At 54.1% G+C, this 15,869-nt stretch overlaps 1 protein-coding gene across 1 annotated transcript in view; it reads left to right on the top strand.

Annotated features, from left to right (window-relative positions):
* Positions 1-15,869, top strand: part of MRC2 (mannose receptor C type 2) — a 99,586-nt gene that overhangs the window by 70,855 nt on the left and 12,862 nt on the right. Inside the window, exons 13-23 of the mRNA XM_007061884.4 lie at positions 277-419; positions 2,136-2,238; positions 3,643-3,781; positions 7,851-7,886; positions 9,959-10,119; positions 10,752-10,819; positions 12,259-12,359; positions 12,998-13,143; positions 13,774-13,888; positions 14,126-14,289; positions 15,475-15,583. Coding sequence (XP_007061946.2) covers positions 277-419; positions 2,136-2,238; positions 3,643-3,781; positions 7,851-7,886; positions 9,959-10,119; positions 10,752-10,819; positions 12,259-12,359; positions 12,998-13,143; positions 13,774-13,888; positions 14,126-14,289; positions 15,475-15,583 — 1,285 coding nt within the window. The remainder of the gene's footprint in view (positions 1-276; positions 420-2,135; positions 2,239-3,642; positions 3,782-7,850; positions 7,887-9,958; positions 10,120-10,751; positions 10,820-12,258; positions 12,360-12,997; positions 13,144-13,773; positions 13,889-14,125; positions 14,290-15,474; positions 15,584-15,869) is intronic.

The raw sequence follows: 15,869 nt of genomic DNA on the forward strand, positions 1-15,869 counted from the left end.
TCCCACCTTTGGGAAACTTGGCCATGGGGTGAGGTGCAGTGGCAGGTGCCTGGTCTGCAGAGCGTGGTCTGTGCTGCTGAGAATCCACCGTGACTGGACAGGCCTCGGCCACCCAGCCAGGTGCACCAGAGGTCGGGCTGGAGTGGACTCAGCATCTCCTCATGCTTAAAATGCCCCTGGCGAGAGGGGCGGCAGGTTGGAAGCTGCAGAAGGGAATTGTGGGTGTGCTCTGGGCATGGAGCAGAGCAGTGAGTCTGCCCCTCTTCCCCGCGCCAGGTGTTTAACTACGACAAGCTGCAGGACAAGAAGACCTGGATTCTGGCCCAGCTGTTCTGCCGTGAGCTGGGGGCGCAGCTGCTCAGCCTGGGCAGCTACGAGGAGGAGCATTTCGTGGCCAACACCCTGAACAAGATCTTTGGGTGAGGAGTCAGTTGTAAAGGGAGCATGTGCGTGTACATGGATGTAGGTGCCCATGCAAGTGCACGTACGCTCTTGCAGCCATGTGGCTGTGTGTACAAGAGTATGCATGTATTTGTATGCATAGATGCATGTGTATGTGTCTGTGTGCTCACATGCATGATTGTCCGTGTATACATGCGGTTTTGTAGGCAAAGCGTGTACGCTTACCTGAGCGTGAGCAGGTACATACAGTGTGTGTAAATGTATGTACATAGTACAAGAGACGGAAAAGACAGGAACGGTTTACTTTGGGGAGGCAACAAGGACGTGACACAGATGTATGAAATACTGAATAGGCTCGAGAAGGTGCCTAGAGCCCATGGTGATGGATATCCCTGTAATAATAGAAATTGGCAAATAGATAGGTGAGAAACGTGTAGCTATTTACCCTTCCTTGTCAGAACAAGGAGCTGCTCAGTGAAATCATAGGGAGCAAGCTGTAAAATGAGGAAACACTTTTTTTTACATAAGGAATGATTGGCTTGTGGAACTCATTGCCACAATACGTCTCTGAGGCCAAGACCTTAGCAGGACTCCAGGCATTTATATGGATAATGAGAACACCCAGAGGTACACAGTAAAGATTGAAACGAAGGAGTGTAAAGCTTTCTGCTACAGGGCGTAAGCCAATCAGAAACTGCATCTCTAAATAACTACCCGAGGACCTCCCCCGCTCCCCACGAGCAGGTTATTCCATAATTCTCTACTAGGAGGTTCCTGTGCCTTCCGCTGAAGCATCTCGGACAGGGTACTTGGACTAGCTGGGCCACTGGTCTGGTCCTGTGTGGCATTTTTTATGTCCTGTGTCTGTGTAGCCGTGCATATGTGCATACATAGAATCATAGAATATCAGGGTTGGAAGGGACCTCAGGAGGTCATCTAGTCCAACCCCCTGCTCAAAGCAGGACCAATCCCCAATTAAATCATCCCAGCCAGGGCTTTGTCAAGCCTGACCTTAAAAACTTCTAAGGAAGGAGATTCTACCACCTCCCTAGGTAACACATTCCAGTGTTTCACCACCCTCTTGGTGAAAAAGTTTTTCCTAATATCCAACCTAAACCTCCCCCACTGCAACTTGAGACCATTACTCCTTGTCCTGTCCTCTTCTACCACTGAGAATAGTCTAGAACCATCCTCTCTGGAACCACCTCTCAGGTAGTTGAAAGCAGCTATCAAATCCCCCCTCATTCTTCTCTTCTGCAGACTAAACAATTCCAGTTCCCTCAGCCTCTCCTCATAAGTCATGTGTTCCAGACCCCTAATCATTTTTGTTGCCCTTCGCTGGACTCTCTCCAATTTATCCACATCCTTCTTGTAGTGTGGGGCCCAAAACTGGACACAGTACTCCAGATGAGGCCTGCATGTATGTTTTGCCGGTGCTGGTGCATAGGCAGGGTGTATGCTGTAGGCAAAGCATGCACACATGAGTGCCTGAAGTGCGTGTGATTTTCTCATTGGTATTCCTGGAGAAGGGGATAAAATCATGTTTGCAGATGCACTGTGGGATGTACCCCCTGCGTTTTGCCCATTCTCGCTGCTGTGCATCCAGGGGGCATTAGAACTGGCCCTGGGTGTTCTTCCTAATAGCTCCCCCGTCCAGCTCCATGCTAAAGGAAGGAGATAGCACGTGTGTTTCCCCTTCCCCCAGTTCACCAGCTCCATGTGGTTTCTTCCAGTGAATCGGAACCGGAGATCCATGAGCAGCACTGGTTCTGGATCGGCTTGAACCGGCGGGATCCTGGAGCAGAGAGGAGCTGGAGGTGGAGCGACGGCCTCGGGGTGAGTGCAGATGTGCTTTGCACAGGAACAGGTGCCAGCAATGCCATGAGCTGAGAGGCAAGCAGGGCTGCCACGTGCTCTGCGGGGGTGGCAAACTGGCATCCAGAGACCTCAAAGTGCTGTGCACACTGGCTGCAAAGTATTGACATAGATAGATAGAGAGGAGCCACCTGACCTGTTGCTGAAATGCAGCCACCTTTGGGGTGGACAACAGCAGTGCTGTGCAGTAGTTCAGGACAGGAAGCGGTGTCTGCAGGGAGAATTTTAGGGAGGCAGAAGGTGACGATTACCCATTTGGAATTTGGTCAGGGCACCACATAACGGATCCAGAACTGGTGCAAGCAGATGTTACTCTATTGACGTTAATGAGGTTTGCCGATTTGCACCTGCTGAGGATCTGATCCTCCGACTTGCAAAATGAGCTGTGAGCTTTTTACTAACCACAAGTGGCCAGCACCTCGTCCATGTCTCCCTGGGATGATCGCTCAGACATCCCCCTGGGCACTGAAAGCTGTTTTATTGAGAGAGGATAATACTGGTAAGGCTTCAGGGTTGTCCCGTCGTCTCTTTGGCAAAGTCCCTGGGACTCTTCCCTTCCTCCTGACTGGCTGGCTGGCTGGATAGCCATCAGAGGCGGACTGGTGCAATGTCTGAAAGGCATCATGGAGAGACCATAGTGGTTTGACTTTCTTTTTACCTAATCCAGTGATTTTCAACCTTTTGTGGACCCCTAAAAATGTTGAACGGAGGTGCGGACCCCTTTGGAAATCTTTGGCATAATCTGTGGATCCCAGGTTAAAAACCACTGGCCTAATCCTTCATGTCTGAGCCTTCTACAGCACAGTGACTGGAGCACTGGGCTTTGAAAGAGATAAACACACAGGAGTCCCTGCTCCCAGCTGACTGATTCCACCATAGGACAGCTACTGTGGCCACATCTTAGAAAAAGGGCTGGATAATTTTTTGACCCATATTAGCGCTTGAGATCCCATTCCCCTGCGCCCTGTACCGTGTGTGCAAAATGGACGGAAAGCACAACTGTCCTGACGGGGAACTTTTCACACCCACTTTTGCACAGATGCAAATGACTTCCCAAGGTGTAGGGCAGAGGCAATGAGGCTGAAATGGGGCAAACAGTTCTTGTGCTGCTGCTGGGATTAGCTGGGCGCTGTGGGGGTACAGCACTGCACAGCTGGCTGGGTGCATTATGGGAGGGGTTTGCTTACATCTGAAGCATCAGGCTGTACTCTGAGTCAGAATGCCATAGTGCTAACCATGGATCAACACTCAGATCCGTTGCACCAGGAGACCGGATGATAAGGGCTAATTGTCCAGCCCAGTGTGATGACTCCAGTTCCCGCGGGTTTGCAGGCTCTAACTCTGCCCATCTTTCCTGGCTCCCAGTTTTTCTACCACAACTTTGACCGCAGCAACCACGATGATGACGACATCCGTAACTGTGCAGTGCTGGACCTGGCGTCCTTGCAGTGGATGCCCATGCAGTGTGACTCACAGCTGGACTGGATCTGCAAACTGCCCAAAGGTAACGGGGAGAAGGGCACAGGGCGGAGGCAGTGCAAACAGGGAGAGTGCAGTGCATTCCGTCCACTGCTCTCGGAGCACTGCACAGACATGGGCTAATTCAGCCTCCCAGTGCTCCGGTGTGGTAGGGAAGGGATCTGAAGGGATCACTGCCGGGGGCTCTCAGGCTGCTCGTTTGGAGTCTGCCACCAAGGCAGTGCAGGGAGTTTTCCCTGCCTGAGATGGAGCCGCCTCTTTCTGGATGTAACCAAGGCTGTGTCAGCACTGCAAAAATAAGGGTGTTCTTGCATTAAAGTAGCAGTGAAGAAAGGGTGACTTAGCAGCTCAACTTAAAGCCTAGACAGGAGCCTGGGGCTGAACTCACCCAGCTAACCCACCTTGCTGTGTCTTCACTGCTGGTTTAACCGGAGTCAACCCCCCCGCCTTTTTTTTTTTGCAGTGTAGACATACCCTAAGTCTTCCTGGCCAGAGCTGACGTCTTGCTGGGGAGCATCTATAGCAGGGTTCTCACACTGGAGTCGGGACCCCTAGAGGGTCGTGAGGTTATTATGGAGGGGGGTCGCAAGCCGTCAGCCTCCACCCCAAACCCCACTTTGCCTCCAGCATTTATAATGGTGTTAAATCTATAAAAAAAAGTGTTTTTAATTGATAAGGGGGGGTCGCATTCAGAGGCTTGCTGTGGGAAAGGGGTCACCAGTACAAGAGTTAGAGAATCACTGAATAGCTACATTTGAGGAGGAAATGTTCTGCTTTCGCAATGCACCAGATTGAGGAGAGAGGGGAAACCCCCCAAACAACCCGCCCAAAACACTGCACTGCCCCACACAGTGAGAGAGAGGATGAGCGAGAAGATGGAACACACGTGACAGATGTCAGTCACGTCGCTCGAAGCCTGACCAGGAGTCACTCAGAAACTACGGTGAAGGGGTGGGACAAGAACCTGGGCAGAATGGAATAGCACCAAACTGCAGATGTTTTTGAAAAATTCCTGGGGGAGGAAATCTCCACCCACCAAGGCTCCCCTGAAAGCTCTACACACACAGATGTGCACACTCTCTTCAAATTACACACGCTGACCCGCCCCCCTCCCCCCCACAGTACTATCAACACACTGACGGGCTTAAGGAGCGGAATCTAAATATTTTCAGCAAATACACTTAAGTTTGTTTGCCAAGTGGTTCGGGTTATTTTCTATGAGAAGGTAATTTTGTTTAAATGGGAAAACCAGTGAATTCATTCCTCTGATGTGCGCATGACCATGCTCAGAGGCAGGGTTGCTGACAGGTGCGGCGTCATTTTGTGGGAGCCCTTTGTTAAAATGTTGGCTGTCCATCGCTGTAACCGTTTTTAATCATAGTGAGCCCACATGACAGTTTGGGACAGGAAGTGAAGACAGATCCTTTGTCCATTTGTATACGATGGCTGAAATTTTCAAAGCTGTGAAGGAGTTTTGGACCAAATCATTGGGTAGGCTTTGAAATAAGGAGGAATTGGTTATGACTCAGTCGTTTAAGGTTCCATTGAGTTTCTTGCTTAAAGCAGGGATTCAGTCTGGTGGTTTGTATGAAGAATATAGTGTAGCCTCCTGAAACTCGCAGCACACAACCAGTGAGGAGAGGTTGAGTTTTCTGAAATATACATTGCACTGCAAAAAAACCTGCGAGCATTCCAAAGTTAGGAAATTCCAGAGTTAAGGTTTCCTGTGTAACCTTAATTCAGCCCCGTTATGTATATGCATTATGAAACATTATGCTTTAATTACGTGGTCGCATGCTTCGTTTTCCACGGGGCCCTGCTGCATTCAGTGTACAGGATAGTGCTCACTGCATGAGCAGCTCTTCAGTATTAATTTTCAACCTGATCGTTCAGTGTGTGGCCTCAAGCCTTATTTAATAACAGTAATAAACACTATATCTCTTATATAGTGCTTTTCACCCACTGATCGCAGAGCGCTTTACAAAGGAGGTCAGAATTGTTATCCCCATTTTTCAGATGGGGAAACTGAGGCACAGGGCAGGGCGGTAACTTGCCCAAGGTCACCCAGCAAAGTAGTGGCAGAGCCAGGAATTGAACCCAGTCTCCTGAGTCCCAGTCCCGTCCACTAGGCTACACCACCTCCCATCATTTGTTGCACACCATCCAAACTCTGCTCTGAATACAGAATTGTTAATTTCCTCCTGGGCTTTTCTGTGACACGCAGCAGCACCATGTCTGAGTGATTCACAAATGTCACAATGCCCCTGGGAGGAAAGGTGGTGCTATACCCATTTTCCTGATGGGGTCCTGAGGGGCACAGAGATATTGAGGCCAGTTGCAGCAGGCATGCATATAATTACAGGAGTTGGGATGTGGTCAGCGTCATTACAGTAAGGCTGTAAAACTATTTCCATTGTAAACCCCCCCACCTACCCCCTCCCCTCAGTGCTCACATGCTTGTATCGCTCTGAAATGTTCACCTCTGGGGCTGGCACGGGTCAGATTTGGCTTCGGCATAAAGATGATTTTTCTTTTTTGAGCCAAATCCCTTCCACTGTTGGAGCTGCAGCGAGATGGAAAATAATCCATTTCTCCCATTGCTAATGGAAGAATCTGAGCCCTATTTTTTGAGACCTCTCTAGCAAAGGTAACTGAAGCTTGAAATTTACCGTGAGCTTAGTTGCCCTGAAGGGCTAATGTCTGAGCTTGTTAGGGGCGTTTGGGGCGGACGGAAGCTTACAGATAAATGAGATTTAAGCGATTACAAAACATTTCTAAGCTTGATTATTATTATTTTTTAGTGCTGTTTATAGCAGATGCATTGTGTGTGTCGGGGGGCGTGCATATGTAGATCGATGTTCTAAATACCCATGTGCACAGGCACACAACTTCTCTGCCCTCTGCCTTTAAGGCTGAATTGTTCCTGAAGATTCCTGATGCTGTTGTAAACCACTAGAGTGGTACTTGAGTGGTTTATTTATACACATCCGCAAAACCCTTAGAGAGCAGAGGGGCCGGTCTTGCTTGATGCACTTCTATCACTTCCATCTTCCCAGTGCTTCATGCCCCTCCAGACAGAATAGCAAATCTGGGGGCTTCTGAGGACACTGTTGCCGGAGCAAAAACTGAAACCCTTGGTCGATTCGCAGGGAGCTGGCTGGCTGAGGGGACTGAGTCTGGCACTTGGAGTCTTTTGTGTTTGGAGTCTGGCTTGCACTCCAGGGCAGGTTGGCACTGGCCCAAAGTCATTACCAGCAATCTGAGAGCTCCTCAGTGGCCTGTCTTCAAAAAGTGTCGGGAGCCTCGGTCTACTTGCTAAATTGCTCAAATCTCCAATAGACACCAAGGGACAAATTTTCCAAAGAGCTCGGTTCACTTTTAGGCACCCAAATGAGGGGTAGATTTCCCCCCAAGTTCTCAACCCCCAGCACGGCCCTTCAGCCCCACGCCCATGGTGTGGTTTATGGCCAGATTTTTCATAAGGTCTCAGCACGCTGGGTGCCGAGCAATTGGGAAAAGCTAGCCACAGCTGGGAGTGCTGATTGCTGTTGAATTCTGGCCGGCGTGACTCCCGGTCAGGGTTGCAGGCAGTGGCTGTGTGAAGCTGCTGCTGCTGTTGTCCATGCAATGCTTGCCCTGTGGATTCATAGGGGGGCGTCCCTCCTGCACCTTTCAGCAGCTCCAACTTCGTGAAATAAAGATTCCCCTTCTCCCTCCCATCACCGCAGACTCCCTGCATGTGCCAACAGCTGCTGCAGTGCTCTGATATCCCCGGGATTAGAAGTCATTATCCATATGCATCCCCCCCTCTGGTCCTGGACAGCAGAGCGCGAGAATGTCAGCAGGCTCCAGAAGCAGGTGATCCATAATTCAGAACTGGTATGAAAGCCAGAGGAAGCTGCTGCCAGCCAAAACCACTTGGCTTGGGAAGTCACTTTTATTTAATTGAAATCAGTCTGAGTGGATTCTTCAGACGTGGCGCAGCCCTGAACATAAAGGGGGAAAGCGTCTGAGGCCCACAGGCAGGAGCTGAGCTGAATTCAGGAGCATCGCTCATCCCTCCCTCATCCCCCTTCTTCTCTGTGTTTGAACAGGTGCTGATGTGAAGGAGCCAGAGATCCCCACCCAAGGTGTGTTATTGAATCATCTCCTGGAGGTTTTCCTATGCACTGGAGTCTCTGCACATCCGCTGCTCCCTGCCTCCCCCGATGAGTGTGCCCGCATCCTGAGGGCATGTGTTGTGTGTGTGCATCTTGTGGCGTGTGCGTGTGTCTGGGAAGAGTCTGCCTCTTGTGCGCATCTCCCCTGTTTGCATCCACCTTGTATGACTGAGTGCCTGTCCAGTGAAGCATCTGTCTCCACTGTGTGGACGTGTCTGTCCTTCCATGGTGCCTCCCACCCAACAACGTTAATGAGCAAAGCCTCAGAAACCCCATCGGAGCTCGGTCAGTATCGCTGGCCCCATTTTACAGAGGGGGAAACCGAGGCACACAGCAGCAGCGTGACATGCTCAGCATCACACAAGGACCCAGGAGTCCTGGCTCCCAGACCTGCATTCCAGCCACAAGACTAGTCTTCCTCCAAACTGTATGTAAAGTTTTCCAAATGCCATTAATGAAACAAGCAGGTTGTGGGTGAAATGGACGGATGTCTCAGCAAAGAGAGCTGGATGTCCGATGGACAAAATTCACCCATCGTGTAAGGAGGCGCAACCCTAGGGAAGTCACTAGAATTCTCCCACTTGTACCAGGAGTGAATTTGGTCTGCTGGGCACCACAGTCTCATCAGTGGCAGAGAGGGAGGGCTCTGGGCCATAACCCAAAGTGACAGAATTACTAAGCCAAGCAGGCAGCTCTTCTCAAGGCACGGGGTACAGTTGTCCCCAAGGGTTACTGGGCTGGAAAGCTAGAATGCAGAATTTGGAAAGAGGCTAAATATTTGGGTGTGTCTCTGGAGGGGCCATTGTACAATCCTGAGGTGCCCAGAGCAAGGGGTGTTGTCGTCCTTCCCAAACTGGCCAGGCACCACATGGGCACAGCTGTGCTGATGGTGTAACAAGGACAACACAGAGCCCGGCCTTCCTTCTGCAGGGGAACTCCCGTGGAATGCACGAGAGCTTTGTCTGTCAGAGGAGTGCGCTGCTCCCCCCCGCAGATTTTGACCGGCCCCTACGGGTTTGCTCAGCCTTGGCCTGGATGTCACTGCCGTTCAGTAAGGGCCAGCAGCCGCGCAGTGCCAGAACCGGGGATGGTGTTGGTGGATAAATGCCCTCAGCCACAAACATGCATTGATCCCATTGGAGAGCAACCCAGGGCACCCTCGGGCTCCTTCTGTGCCCCGGAGCATGGGAGCCGTGGGCTAACCACCCACCCTGTGAGCCCCAGATTGAAGTGCAAGGGAGGAGCCAAAGTGTGAGGCATTTGCCCTCCCCCTCGCCCCGAACATGCCTTTGTCAGCATGACCCGATCACCATGCAGCAAGACTTGCTTAGAGCGCTCTGCCCCAGAACCCCAGCGGTGCAGAGGGGGCGGAAGAGCAGCGCAGAATCAGCGGAGCAGGGCGGCAAGGGGGAGGGCTGGAATGGCAAGGCACGCCGCGGGGCGGGACTGAAGTGCATCAGCAGAGCTGTGCTGCTGGGGGGCCTGAGTCTAGAGCAGCAGAGACCGCTGCCGGTCAGAAATAAGGGAAATTGGCAGAACTGAGAAGGGAGTGGTGAAGGCAAGACTGCAATAGGACAGTAGCTCCGGCTGGAGGGCCAACAGCCGAGCTGGGGGAGAAGGGCCAGGAGTGGACTAACGCAGGATGCTGGAGATCAGGACTGAGGGGCCTGAACAGTGCTGTGGGAAGATCCCAGAGCTGGAACAGCAGGAGGGACTGCAGATCAGGTGTGAGAGGCACTGGTAGAGCTGCATCGGGGGAGCTCGCACAGCGTATGCTCCACTGTTTATTGCTGCGGTCCGGTTCTCCCAGCACTAAAATGTATCCAGCTTGCCAAAGGGAGAACCCCTTGCTGGTTGCATTCCAGCACCTGTGGAAGGGTGACAGATGCAAAGGAAGCTGCACAGAGGGCTGCTGATGGGCCTGTTACTGTAAGAGCGGATTCTCTCCTCTCTCTGTCACTGTTTTGCCCGGCTGCCTGCCCGCCAGCTGAGCCAGCATCACTATGCACAGCCTCATCTTGTCTGTGCTTCTGTGTCCACAGGCAGCAAAGAGTGGGTGAAATATCAGGACGCAGAATACAAATTCTTTGAGCATCACTCGACCTGGGTGCAGGCTCAGCGGATCTGCACCTGGTTTCAAGCTGAACTGGTGTCTGTTCATAACCAAGCCGAGCTGGATTTTTTGGGCCAGAGCCTGAAGAAGGTAGGAGAATGTAGCCAAGCATGGGGCATCCTTGGGTCATTGTGTCACTGAGCCCTGTTGTTCAGCGGGAAGCAGGTCTGCACAGTTGTGGAAAATGTTCCCTTCCCATCATTAAAGCCAGAGCAGGGTTTCAATGGTGTAATTTCACAGGGCATCAGCTGACGCCAGCAGAGTTACTGGATTTACCTGTGTAACTGAGAGCAGAGTTTGATTCTGGGTTGGTCTTAGGGCTGTGGTGCATTGCACGGGCTAGTGCATGAAGCCACTGACTGGCACCAGCAAAAGCATCTCATTGGTCCTCCCAAGCTGCTGTATGAAGAGAAGGAAGAAGGAGGAGGAGGGTGGGTGGGTACTGAGCATCTTCCCCTTTTGAGGAAGGCACTGCAGGGTCTGGTAGGGAAGGGGAGGCTGGACACAGCTCATCACCCAGCTAGCCTGCAATAGCCATGGGGCACCCGTGCTAGGTTCTAAGCCTGGGGAAACTGTTGGCCGCAGCCCAGACTGAGGGCCGGGCTCAGGCAGCTCCTGTAGGCCCCGGCGGAGAAGGCAATAAGTGAATGGGGCCCTGCTGGATTTGCTCTTCTCTCGGCTCTGTCTGTGATGCTGACGTGCCCCATGTTTGGATTCCCCAGTTCTCCAGGGGCCAGGAGCAGCACTGGTGGATCGGGTTGCACACCTACGAAAACGACGGGCGATTCAAGTGAGTCTTCCCCCCCCTCTTTCCCCACGCATCCTGCTCTCCTTCTCTCCTGTAAAAAGGATTGTGTTTCAGTGCAAATCCAACCAGCAACCCCATGTTAAATTCCAGCTGTGGTGAGGACACTGGGGCAGGGCTTGGGACTCCTCAGCTCATCCCAGCTGGAAATGCCTTAGCTGGAGGAGGAGGGGGGCAGGTGTGTCAACATTCTGCCCTCAGGTAGACACCTGCCCCCCCTGCTGACTTCAGCGAGAATTGCATGTGAGTCTGGGAGAGCAGAAAGGCGGCTCCTGGCTCACTCCCTGAAGAGTGGTCTAGAAAAGCTGCCTCCCCCCTAGAGACTGAGCGCGGAGCCTCTCCAGCCCAGAGAGCAAAGTGGCCAACGCTGAAAAGCCAGCTCCAGTCATGAGGAAAGCAAGCCTGGCTACCTCCTCCTCTGCTTGTATTCAGATCTTTCTCGCCCCTCGCCTTTGTCCACACCAACCCTACTTGGTCAGAGCGCCGTTGCTGTGCTCCCATCAGCACCCCCAGGCAGGCTGCAACACGCCTTCGAGCAGCTGCTGCTGTGAGTTTCTTTACAGCAAGAGCAGTGCCGCGCCCCAGGTGGGCCATCGGCCCTGGGCATCACACCTGTGTCTTGAAGCAGGAGCCTCTGCTGCTGAGCTAAACAGCCAGCCTCCGTTGGCTAAGCCTATGGCAGGCTCATCGAGCTCTGCAGGAAATGAAACCACTGTTAGAAGAGGGCCCGTGTGCCATGCTGAGCAGGTGTGGGCTGCACTCAGTTGATGGGGTATTAAACCTTCTGCCCCAGGAGTCAGAATTCACCCAGGTGGTCTGTGATGCTATGCATGAGCCTTCACGGTGTAAACACAGAGTCTCCACCCCTACTCCCCTTCCCCGCTCTCCTCTCACTGGACACGTCTTTTCTAACATTAGTCTGGGAGCTCCCCCGGGCAGGGGGTCTGCACTGGGTGGTGCCTGACCTGGGAGTGGAATAGATGCTCCAGCCACATGCTTGAGCAGGTCTGCCTGTGCCACCAGCAGGGGGCAGTAGCGGTACCTGCACACACCCTCGCTCCTGGTCCCATCTCCATGGCAGTCAGTGACCAGGCTCCCCTGGGCTTGGATGGGAGCAGAATTATTCCTCAGCTGTTCCACCACACTGGCTGCTTTGAAGCCCACCCTCTTGATTATAAGCGGCACACGCCAGGTGCGTGCACCCAGCTGAATGGGCAGCAGCAGGGGGCACAGGGGGAGCTGCCCAGCAAGGAGCCTGCGCTGCAGGAATCCTGCCGTCCCCTGGCTCTGGGCATTCTGCTTCTCAGACCCCTCCTCTGAGTGCGTGAGAGCCTGCCTGCTTGGTAGCCTCGTCTCCCACTCGCTTTGCCTTCCACCCTCTTCCCCATGCAGCTGCTGACCCTTCCCGCCCTTGCCTTCCCCAGGTGGTCCGACGGCTCCCTCCTGAACTTCATCTTCTGGGCGCCGGGCAAGCCGCGGCCGATCAGCAAGGAGAAGAAGTGCGTGTACATGACAGCCAGCAGAGGTGAGAGGTTTGTACGTGTTAGGCGAATGGCCGCACTATCAGCGCAGCTATCTCAAAGCACCGCGGGCACTCGTCAGTGACCCCTCTGGCAGCCCCTCCGGCCAGGTGGCTCAGTACCATGATCCCCGATTCACTGATGGGGGAGCTAAGGCACAGAGATGGGGGTGTGGGGGGAACCAACATTTTCATGAGTGGCCTCTGATTTTTTGGGAGCCCAGCCTGGAGACACCTTGGGCCTGATTCTCAGAGGTGCTGAGCACCCACCAGTGAAGTCAATGGGAGCTGCGGGTGCTAGGTGCCTCTGAGAGTCAGCCCTGGGGGCAGGGAGACTGGGTCTAAGTGGCTTGCCCAGTAAGTCATTGGCAGAGCTGGAAATCAAGTCCTGACTCCAAGTCCCATGTAACCACCATAGACTGTACATGTGAGTCCTACATGACAGACACCCCCTACACACCCGTCCCCTCTGCACACATCCGGTACAGATGTACCAAATTGAGGTTAATATTCGAGGTAGCTGGTATGCTGGAGGCACCAAGGCCATTGCAATAGCAAAGCCCCTTCCAGTCGAGGGAGTTACATTCCATTGGCTGCCTGGACCACGTCGTGGAAAGTCGCATGCTCTCTCCTTTTCTCTGAAGAGGACTGGGGGGACCAGAAGTGTCTAACTGCTCTGCCGTATATCTGCAAACGGAGTAACATCACTGCTGTGAAGCCCTCTCTGCCACCACTGCCTACTCCCGTTCCTGGTGGCTGCGCATGGGGTTGGATCCCGTTCATCAACAAGGTATTCCAGGAGGCCTGCAGATGCAACGTCCGTCTGTCTTGTCTGTCCCCCCCACGTGCGTCTGCTTACATTTCTGCATATTCCTGCGCTTGTGCAAAGGGCCCAGGATCTCCCAGGGGTGGTTTAGGACCCTCTAGGGGCAGCATTGCTGGGGCTTTCCACGACCTGGCTGTGGGACTGAGGAAAGTGAAATACTACATTGGGTACGTGGACAGGAGAGGGAGTTTTGTGTGTGTGTGTGTGTGCGCGCGCGCGCGTGTGTATGTAGGAGGGAGGAGTGTGTGTGTGTGTGTGTAGGTAAGTGGGGAGGATACAAGGTATGTCTGTGGCCAGTTGGGGAAGGGCAGGATGTGGGTGGGGGTTAAGGTGGGGAATAGGTGCCTCTGTGTGCGGGTTTGTAAGGGGATATACTGGCGGAGGTCATTTTTGTTCTGTTTGTACAGCACCCAGCACATCGGGGTTCTGATCTGTAACTGGGCTCCTGGACAACTAGTAATTCAGACAGGTTCCCAGGAGCACAAGGAAGGGGAGTGAGTGTGGCGGCGAAGCGGAGGCGGGTGGGTGCGTTGCTTGCTGGGCTGGGAAACGCCTCCTGAACGTCTCTCTCGTCTGCCCTCGGGCCTTGCCCAGTGTTTCAGCATCAAGGGCCACGACAAGGCCGAGCAGGTGAAGTGGCAGGAAGCGAAGCGAGCATGTGAGAGCCAGGGCTCTGTGCTGGCCACCATCTCCAACCACCTAGAGCAAGGTAGGGTGTCCCCCTGGGGCCTCTCTTCTTCTGCCAGGGCTGGGCAGTTTCAGGGCATCACAGGACCCCACGGGCTGCCTGTGAGGAGCTTGGTCTAACAGCCGGCCTGTGGCCCTGAGACCAGCCAGGTGCAGAACCTACAGACAGAGGGGTCAGGAGCATGTGCTTTCGGCAGTGCCCCGTGACTCCGCCGCTGATCAGCTGGTTCCCTCCTTCCCCTGTATTTTCATCTTTCAGCTTTTATAACATCCATCCTTCCCAATGTGACCTTTAACCTTTGGCTCGGCCTCCACGATGCCAAGCAGGAGTTCCAGTGGGTGGAATCGGAACCTCTCCGATACGTCAACTGGGCCCCAGGGGAGCCCTCCGGGTACGGCACCTCCACAGTGAACGACAAACCGGTGAGTGACTCTCTGGGCCCCTTTCTCTCTGGACTATCCCAGCCTGTTGCTTTCAGCCTGGCTGCCGGGGCGTGGGTGGAACGTAGGAATTCCCAGACTGGAGCCCAGCATGGGGCCAGCTAGCCCCGTATCCCATCCCCAACACTGGCCAGCTTCAGAGGGAGGAGCAAGAACCCCGTAGATAATCTCAGGGAGGTCTCCTCCTGATCCCTAATAGAGGTTTGCAGAAGCCCTGAAGTTTTATCTTCCGGGCACTGGCCAATAGGATGACTCAGTCCTGGCAGCTCTGCTTGGCTATACAATGGCTAAAAATGGAGAGGTGACCATCAGCAAGTCTGTGAAGGATGCGAACCCCCAGGCTGGGAGAGGAGCATTGACAGCAGCCCGGCGAGGGTGGGTACCTAGGCATCTGGGATGAACAATGAGCAAAGGGAAACATGGATGGGACCCTGGGAAATGGGTCCTGATGGCGGAGGCTGTCAGGCTGTGGAACCATCTCCCACAGGTCTGGGGAGGGAGCCCTGCGTCTTGGGAGGTTTAAAAGGGGACTGGACAGCGTGGGGGAGAATACGCCTTAGGGATCAGCCTGCATTGGCGGTGGGGTGGGGCAGTGTCCCTCTCTAGCTACCCTGTCTCTCTCACCGTGCTGCCGCCAGGGCAGTTAAATGGGGTCTGAAGGTCCGGGAAGTAGGAGTGGTGTGCCCAGGAGCACTCTACAGGCTGGATCCCTGGCTGCATTTAGTGCCCTAGGGGAGGGGTTGGGGTTTATCTCCCGTCTCTTCTCCCCACCCCAGTCCAGAGGCTGGCAACAGCCTGGTTTGGCTCCCGGCACCACTTAGTGCATCTTCGGGTGGCTGCTGCACCAGGAAGGGAGCAGAGACTTTGCGATGTTCTGGCCATGCTGGGAGGGGGCACATGGAGCTGCCCTCCCCAGCCAGCCAGCTCTCTCCACCTGCTTTGGCCGCCGTAACAGTGCCACGCAGCCAGAATGTGGCGCCAGGATCCTTTCCGCTCCCAGGGACGGTTTCAGGGGCTGGGCTCGGGATACCACTACTCGTAATGATAACATACCCACCCCTGGACACACAGCCCGGCTGCCTTTGCCACTCGGCCAGCCGCCCCCGCTCCTCCGAGTGGAGCAGGGCTTGCAGAGGCAGCGCTGACCTCTCTGCCTTCTGTTTGTAGACTAACTGCGCGATGGTTTGGCACGGCTCCCCTCCCCACTTCACTGGCCGCTGGGACGACAGGAACTGCCTGGAGGAGAAGCATGGCTACATCTGCCAGCGTAGCATAGGTAGGGGAGAGGGGCCAACAGCACCGGGCATGTGCAGGTGCCCTGCCCATGGCACCTACTGCAGAGAAGGCGGGGCGGGTTCAGGTCAGAAACAAGCTGTGTAACCGTAGCCCCTGGTGACCTGGCATCACGGCCCCCTACATGCTGCCTTTATTGGGTCACTGGCTGCAGCTGGGCTTCCCTGCTGCCAGATCAGCTCTGCGCCCAGCTGTCGGCATCCAGCTTCTCTGGGCAGCGTGCGCTTTGCCTGGGTTCTCTGGTGCCAGCCACACTTGTGGGGCTGATG

Source organism: Chelonia mydas, chromosome 27 (assembly GCF_015237465.2).
Source record: "Chelonia mydas isolate rCheMyd1 chromosome 27, rCheMyd1.pri.v2, whole genome shotgun sequence".
NCBI classification, from domain to species: domain Eukaryota; kingdom Metazoa; phylum Chordata; order Testudines; family Cheloniidae; genus Chelonia; species Chelonia mydas.